The 8,042-nt window shown below is 60.6% G+C and overlaps 1 protein-coding gene across 2 annotated transcripts in view; it reads right to left on the reverse strand.

The window, feature by feature from the left end:
- Window positions 1–3,682: 3,682 nt before the first annotated feature.
- DAPK3 (death associated protein kinase 3) overlaps window positions 3,683–8,042 on the reverse strand; it is a 5,532-nt gene continuing 1,172 nt past the window's right edge. For both annotated transcript variants that reach the window (XM_027703253.1, XM_027703254.1), the window contains exons 2-9: window positions 7,779–7,932; window positions 6,433–6,793; window positions 5,895–6,024; window positions 5,688–5,736; window positions 5,512–5,538; window positions 5,259–5,411; window positions 4,749–4,794; window positions 3,683–4,550 (exon numbers count right to left, since the gene is read on the reverse strand). In XM_027703253.1, the coding sequence (XP_027559054.1) occupies window positions 4,011–4,550; window positions 4,749–4,794; window positions 5,259–5,411; window positions 5,512–5,538; window positions 5,688–5,736; window positions 5,895–6,024; window positions 6,433–6,793; window positions 7,779–7,840 (1,368 nt within the window). In that variant the 5' untranslated portion in view covers window positions 7,841–7,932 and the 3' untranslated portion in view covers window positions 3,683–4,010. The remainder of the gene's footprint in view (window positions 4,551–4,748; window positions 4,795–5,258; window positions 5,412–5,511; window positions 5,539–5,687; window positions 5,737–5,894; window positions 6,025–6,432; window positions 6,794–7,778; window positions 7,933–8,042) is intronic.

Below are 8,042 nucleotides of genomic sequence, written 5' to 3' on the forward strand. Positions count from 1 at the left end.
ACCACCACCCGAATTTCAGTTTGAAAGGAGCAGCACTGAAACCCCCTCAGGGCTCCAGTGGGGGCTGTTTGCCGACTGATCCATCCTTAACTCCCCATGGATGTGAATTCCAGCCTGGGATTCCTCCTCTGGACACCTGGTGGGTGCTGGAGACCTGTTGGGTCCCACAGGAGGGGAGGGGGATGTGTTTAAACCATGGACACACACAGCCAGGGCCTGGGTGAGCCCATTCCAGGCGGGATCACTCCTGAGCCTTACGGGACAACTCCAGGGCAGCCCTGGGGTGTCCTTGGCTCACTCTGACAGTCCACACCACTGTAATTAGCTGAGCAGGTTAATTAACACTGGGGTGAGATGGAGCACCCCAAAATCCACCGGTTCTCTGGGAATACAGTGGCTAAAACCAGCAGTGCCATGGGAATGATGTCCCAGTGCCGTGTCAGTACAAACCCTCCCGTGGGATGAGCTCCACAGCCACTGGAATGACTTGGCTGGGGGGTCCCTTCCCAAGATTTTGAGGCCTGAGTTAGAAACAGTGCTCTGGAAAAGCAGCTGCCACAGAGTAGTGAGGAATCACCCAAAACCCCACCCTGTTCCAGGGGGTGTTTTAAGCAGCCACAGGGGAGCCACATCCATCACCTCGGCCTTGTCTTACTCCCGATTATTTCCTGGAGCGGGGATGCCGCGCTCAGAAGGGATCCCTCTGGAATCCCCCTGGATTCCCCAGGCTATTCCCAGCCCTGAGCGTGCCTGGGGAGACCCACACCACTCTGATTACACCATTCCAGGGCTGAGGGACACCCCGGCCAAGGACACCCTGCTGCGCCCTGTCACCCACACTGTGACCTGTCACCCACGTTCCTGCATCCGCTGGACGTCGGCACACGGAGCATTTCCCACGGATTAGCTGCAGCTCAGCTCCCTGGCAGGAAAAGAGATCCCAGTGGGATGCAGCTCGGAGTTTCTACGGGGGTTTCCTGCGTGTTCACGGGTTGGTTGAAGCCGTGCAGGACTGTTTGGATTTTGGGAAGACTTATAAGGGAAAAAAAAGCCTCGCTCCCGCCTCCCACCAGGCTCTGGGAAGCGGGAATTAAAGCCTAAAAAAGGCATTTTGGTATTGTCTGTCCACAGAGAATGAAACATCCCAGGGTGGTGTCAGCTCTGGCTGCAAGGAGGGGAATGGAGGCGGAACATCCTGGGATGTCACAGCACCGGAATCTCACGGGAGCAGAACATCCCCTCAGTTCCGAGCATGACACGACTTCCTAAGGGGTTTGGTATTTGCAGAATCATGAAATCATGGAATTGCTGAGCTTGAGAAGCCCTCTAAGACCATCAAATCCAAGAGTTCCCCCAGCACTGCCAAGGCCACCACTAATCCATGTCCCCAGGGGCCACATCCACACGGCTTTTAAATCCCTGCAGGGATGGCGACTCCACCACTGCCCTGGGCATCCTTTTCCAGCGCCTGACCACCCCTTCCATGAAGAAATTTTCCCTCATATCCAACTTAAACCTCCCCTGGCACAGCTTGGGGCCATTCCCTCTTGTCCTGTTGTTCCCTGGGAGCAGAGCTCGACTCCCCCTGGCTCCCCTGTCCTGTCAGGGGGTTGCAGAGCCAGAAGGTCCCCCCTGAGCCTCCTTTTCTCCAGGTTGAGCCCCCCCAGCTCCCTTGGCCTCCTCCCATCCCACTGGAACTCCCAGCTTCCTGGCAGTATTTCACCTCCTGGACACTTTCTCCCCAGCTAATCCCTTCTTTTCCCTCTTTCTGCAGCTGTGGCAGCACCGGAATACCCCAAATCCTGCTTTTTAAAAAATATTTTGTGGGGTTTTTTGTGCATCCCCCTGGCTTGAGACCTCCCCCTGCTGCTCCCTCTCCAGGGCAGGGCACCTCTGGCCGGGCTGAACGACCAGTGACTTCCAAGAGTTTTTTGGGAGCATGAAACCAAACCCCTGGGCATGAGGAGAATCCGGGAAGCCTTTGCACTATGTGAACTTTGCAGGGTCGGGAACAGCCGGTGCTATAGGATTTCCATACATCCTCTCACCCCGGTGAGGGAGCAGCTCCGTGCCAGCGGATCAAATGGCCACGGCTCCAGCTGAATCCGCACCCCCAAGTCTCCCCCGGAGCCCTGGGATGGAGGATCCAGAGGGAGGATGGTGATTCCAAGCCCCCAGCCAGGCTCTGGTGTTGCCCACCAGGGTCAGATCCCTGCTCCAGCCCAGGGGATGTGTGCCCGGGGACGTGGCACAGCCCCGGGACACCGGGACAGCCCCGGTCACGCCGTCACCCCCGGGAGCCAAGTGCCCTGGCATGGAAAACCAGGGCGGATCAAATTCCCAGCAGGTCCACGTGGCCCACGGGTTGGGATGAAACCTACACCCGTGGGGACGTCAGCAAGGGACAGGGACACGGGACACGGTCCCTGCAGACCCCCAGGGAGTGACAGATAAATCCTAAATGGAGCAAAGCCCCTGGGCCCGGAGCTGAGCCGGGGGTGAAGCCACCACTGCCCCCCCGGCCCAGCGTGGCCAGCCAGGGGGACGCCTGCCAGCCATCCCTGGGATTTGCTGGTGATTCCCCCCCGATCAAATTCAGCTGCATCTTGGCTCCGGGGCCACGGGCAGCCGGAAAGCCCCCGGTGATCCCAGAGGAAAAGCCCCTCCCAGAGGAAAAGCCCCTCCCTGGCTCTGGCACCACAGAAGGTTTGTGAACCTTGTCCCCTCTGTCCCCAGGAGGGGAGGGGAGAAGGGAGGGGTCTGGCCCATGCTGGGCTCACAGCCCAGCCACCGGCTGCTCTTCCCACTTGCCAGTGATGGCACAACCCATCAGCCCTTCCCAGGGGATAATTCCCTACTCACTCCACTCCCACACCATATGGGATCTGGCTGGTCCCCTACAAAAGGAAGATCCCTTGGGAAAAGTGCTGGGACACCACAGAAACCCCGAGACCCTCCCCACATCCAGGGGCCTTCCCCGAGCCCCAAATCCCACAGATCTTCTCCAATTCCACAAAACATCCCTCAACCTTCCCTGACCACCCCAGACCTGCACTGGGGTCCAGGCAAGAGGGGACCCTTGCCTGGCTCACCTGTCACTGCTGGGGCTGATAAGGCAAAAAACCCACCTTTTTCCTCCCAGATTTAGGAAATCCCTCTGGGATGGGAGCGCAGCAGAGGGGTTGTCACCCCACAGAACGTCCCTGCCCCTCTCCCATGGCAGGAGCCAAGGCAGCCACCCCGTTACACAGACACCTTTATTCTGGTCAGAGTGAAGGCTGGGCTGGGGGGGGAGCACCCCGGGGGGCACAGGGGTCACCCAGGGGGCACAGGGGTCACCCAGGGGGCCACACAGGGATCAGTGCTTGGTCCCAGCCCCTGCGTGGCTGCTGCCGGAGTGTAGAGGGGGGGTCTGCCCACCAAACCCCCCCCCAGGGCACTGGGGCAGCTCGGGGACCCACGTGGGACAAGGAGTGTCCCCAAGTGTGAAGGGAGTGATGAGGAGAAGTGTCCTCAAGCGTGGTGGGAGTGATGAGAAGTGTCCCCAAGTGTGGTGGGAATGATGATGAGGAGAATTGTCCCCAAGCACGGTGGGAGTGATGAGAAGTGTCCCCAAGTGTGGTGGGAGTGATGAGAAGTGTCCCTAAGCACAGTGGGAGTGTTGAGAAGTGTCCCTAAGCAGTGTGGGAGTGTTGAGAAGTGTCCCCAAGCACGGTGGGAGTGATGAGGAGTGTCCCCAAGCACGGTGGGAGTGATGAGAAGTGTCCCCAAGCACAGTGGGAGTGATGAGAAGTGTCCCTAAGCACAGTGGGAGCGATGAGGAGCACGGGGCGACGAGCCAAGCAGGAGCCACAACGCAGGAAGCCAAACCCCAGGGGAGCACATCCCCGGCCCCCCGAGGTGGGGGCTCCAGGGAGGCACAACCCCCACACACCCCCCCAGAGCCGGGGAACACTGACCGGAGGCTCCTGGGCGCGCGGGGCGTCGGGAAGGGCCGGAGCCGCCCGGCTTTAGCGGATGCTGCCGTCGCCCTCGCCGCTCTGCTTCTCCTGCTCGATGGACCACACCAGCTCCTCCACAAACTTCATCTCCGAGGCCACCTGCTTGGCCAGGGCCTCGTAGTGGTTCTCCAGCTTGCGGTAGCGCCGCTTGAGGCCGTTGGCCGCCTGCACCACGCTCTTGGTCTCCTCCTGCGCCTGCTTCTTCAGCGCCTCCGTCTTCTGCAGCTCCTGCCGGATCTGCCGCAGGTCCTGGCTGATGCTCTCGTTCTCCTCCTTGTACCACGACTCCTTCTCCTCGTAGATGGAGCGCAGCGCCTCGATGTCCTCCTGGAAGGACTTCTTGTTCCTCTCCAGCTCCCGCAGGGTCTCCTCGGCCGCGGCCACCTCCTCCATGACCTTGGAGAAGCGCTCGAAGTTGATGTAGGTGTTGTTGGGGGGCATGCTGGAGTGGGACTTGATGGTGTACTCCTTGAGGCGCGTGGTCTTCAGCCGGCGCCGCTCGGGCTTCTTGCAGCTGTCCTCGTTCCGGACGTTCCTCCTCTTGATCACCTGTGGGAGGGACGGTCATGGGGTGGGACACAGCAGGGAAAGCAGGAGCTGGGTGGCCCCGGCACCCACCCACGGAGCGCCGGCAGCGGCACCAAACTGGCCCCCATGGGGGGTTGGGGATCACAGAGCTGCTGTCAGCACCCACCCCACCTTGAGGGGGTTTCACACCCCAAAAGTGACAATTCTTTAGCCTCTCACCTTAATCCAAGGGTGCTCCAGGCTCTGGGCGATGGTCATTCGCTTCCTGCAAACACAGCAAGGCTGTGATCAGGGGCAGAGGCTCGGCTCCCTTTCCCTGTTAAAGCCCTGGAAGTGCAGCTCGGGTCCTGTGATCACCTTTGGGGTCTGGATGAGCCCGGACAAACTTGCTGCACTCAGGGCCCCCCCAGGCAGGGGCCACATCCAGCCTCCAACCCCTCAAACAGAGGCAGAAGAACCTCCAGACCGACGTTCAACCACATGGCTCCACTGCTGAGACCACCCCAGAGCCCTGGGGGCTCAACTCAGCCCCTGACCCCTCCCAAACCCCAGCAGAGCTCAGGGGGATCCCAGAATTCACCCCACGCCTCATGTAGGGGAGAGATTTTGGACTCAGAGCTGAACCCTGGCGCAGGCAGGAGTGTGGGAGCTGCCTGTTTGCAGCGGGTTGGGCAGGAGGGACCGTCCCCTCTCCCAGAGGAACCCCCAGCTCCGCTCCCCACCCCTCACTTGGGGTCCTTGACGAGCAGGCGGCGGATGAAGTCCTTGGCCAGCTCGCTGGTGTTGCTGAAATATTCCTCGTCGAAGTCATAGTTGACAGCAGAGATGTTGGTCAGGGTCTCCTGCTTTGTCTCCCCCAGGAAGGGGGAGGCTCCGCTCAGCCTGTGGAAAGAGAGGGTTGGGACACCCCACAAAGGCTCCAGCCTGAGGTGGGGGGCTCTCCCTGCAGCCCCAACCCCCCCCAGACCTCCCTTGTACTCACAGGATGTACGTGATGACCCCGATGCTCCTGGAAGAGAGAGAGGAAGAGGAGGCTGAAGCCCCTCAGAGCATTGTCAGGCCCCTCTCCCCACATTTTTGGCACAAGGGGAGATCCACTGGCACGAGGGGATCGACAGCTGGCACCATGGGAACGGGCTCAGGAGGGGGATCACTCACCACATGTCGGCCTCCAGCCCCAGGGGCTCATAATTCACAATTTCCGGGGCTTTAGGAGCAAAGAGAGGAGAAAACAGGCTCATTGTGGGGGAAGGAAACTGTCCCCATGGATGCATCCCAGCAGTGGCACTGGGCATCCCTCTGGGATTAATCCAAAGCTTTCAGCAGCCTGAGGAGCCCCCAGGAATGCTGCCAGCCAGGTCTCACCTACAAACTCCGGGGTCCCAAAGATATTCTTGAATTCATTCCCAGCCTCGATCTTGTGGGCGATGCCGAAGTCGATGAGTTTGATGCGAGGGTTTGGCACGTTCTTGTCCAGCAGCATGATGTTCTCTGGCTGAAGGGGGAGAGGAGCTGGGTCTGTCCCCACATACCCACCCCTGGGAGCTGCCCTGGGCTCCTCCTTCCAGAGATGAGGACATGGGAGAGATCTCAAAATGGGAGAGATCCCAGCACCGATTCCCACACCTCACCTGGGAGCTCATCCCTGCTCTCTGAGGAATCTTCACCTCCCAGGCCTCACCTGGGAGCTCATCCCTATTCCCAGTGACGAACATGGGGTGTCTGCATCTCCCAGACCTCACCTGGGAGCTCATCCCTGCTCTCTGAGGAATCTTCACCTCCCAGACCTCACCTGGGAACTCATCCCTGCTCTCTGGGGAATCTGCACCTCCCAGACCTCACCTGGGAACTCATCCCTGCTCCCACCACCAAGCACAGGGCACCTGCCCCTCCCAGCCCTCACCTTCAGGTCGAAGTGGGCGATGTGCTTGGAGTGCAGGTAGTGCACCCCGTCCAGGATCTGCTTGAGGAACTGGGTGGCCTCTTCCTCCGTCAGGGACTCCTTCTCCGCCAGGAAGTCGAAGAGCTCCCCGCCCGACACCAGCTCCAGGATGAGCACCACGTCGGTCTTGTTCTCGAAGATGTCGTGCAGGGTGATGATGTTGGGGTGCTGGATCTCCCGCAGGATGTCCACCTCCCTCTCGATCTCCTCCCGGCTCACGCCCCGGCGGCTGGACGACAGCCGGCGCTTCTTGATGAACTTGGCCGCGTATTCCAGGCCCGTTTTCCTCTCCCGGCACTTCCGGACGATGGCGAATTGGCCGCTGTGGGATGAGGGAAGGAGGTGAGGGGAGAATCTCCCTCATCACATGGAAACAGCAGGAGGACACACTGTTTCCTCCCAGGACTGCCAGGATTTGGGATCGGATGGTGCCCATCTGCTCCCAGGTTTACGCACCCCAGCACTGCTGGAGCAAGCCCAGTGCTTCCTGGGATGGAGGAAAGGAATTCCTCCCAGGAATGTGGCAGCTGCAGGCCATCCCTGGGTTGTTCAGGTGCTGCTGTGACCACCCAGGCTGGGAGATGCCCAACAGCCCCTCTTTTCCAGCCAGGAAACTCCAGGTTGGTCCCCAGAGCCAATCCCAGAGCCCGGTGGTCCTGGGGGACCATAAAGCTCTGAAGGGAAAGGCAGGTGGAGGGGGAAGTGTCTTAAACCAGAGTAACTGCACCTGGACCCGAGATTCCTTTATACTTTTATACATTCCTGAATCACAGCAGGGACCATCCACAGCCCCCCCAGGGCAGGGACCGGCTTTGCCCAGGGGGGATCCACAACACAGCCCTGAGAGGGAAGAGAACCTGGAGGAACCCCTGGAAGCTGCTTTGCTTTGAGACAAAACCCACCTAAGTGACCCAAAACGTTTTTGCTGCCCAAGGATTTCCCAGTGGCCGAGGAGGAGCCACGGCAGCTCCCCCAGCTCCGCCTCTGCATCCCGGATGATTAAATCCCATCTGCAGGCAGTGAGTCACCCTGGATCCCTCCCCAGGCACAGAGCCAGGAGCAGCCACCGAGGCCCGGAAGCTGCCGGCCTCGGCCCCGGCAGCCCCGGCTGGAGCTCCAAAAGGAGCAACTTTAATGTTAATTAACACCTTTTTTTTTAATCTCTCCCTGCCAGAGGTGCTCCCGGCACAGCCCCGGCCCTGCCACTGGCAGGGGGGGCACAGGGGGCACCACGAGGGGTCCAGCAGCCGGTGAAGCTCCCGGCTGGAGGTGCAGCCCCCCCCAGAGCGTGGGGGGATGTCCCTCACCTGCCCAGCTCTTCCCCCATCTCATAGAAGTCCTCCACGCTCTCCTGCCGGAAGGTGGACATGGCTGCGGAGCCCTTTGGAGCGGGAGCCGCCGCGGTGCCGTGAGGAGAACGGGAAGTCAGGGAGCAGCCAGGAAGCAGCCGGGGATCAGCATCTGCGGCACCAGGAAAAAGGGGGGTTGTGTCCCCGAGAGCTGAGGGATCCTGTCCCTGCCAACCCCCAGGACACCGGGAAGGAGCCCCCAGGCCACACGGCCCCAGGCTG

The sequence above is a fragment of the Neopelma chrysocephalum genome, unplaced genomic scaffold (genome assembly GCF_003984885.1).
Source record: "Neopelma chrysocephalum unplaced genomic scaffold, ASM398488v2 Primary Assembly neopelma1_215, whole genome shotgun sequence".
Classification (NCBI taxonomy): Eukaryota; Metazoa; Chordata; class Aves; order Passeriformes; family Pipridae; genus Neopelma; species Neopelma chrysocephalum.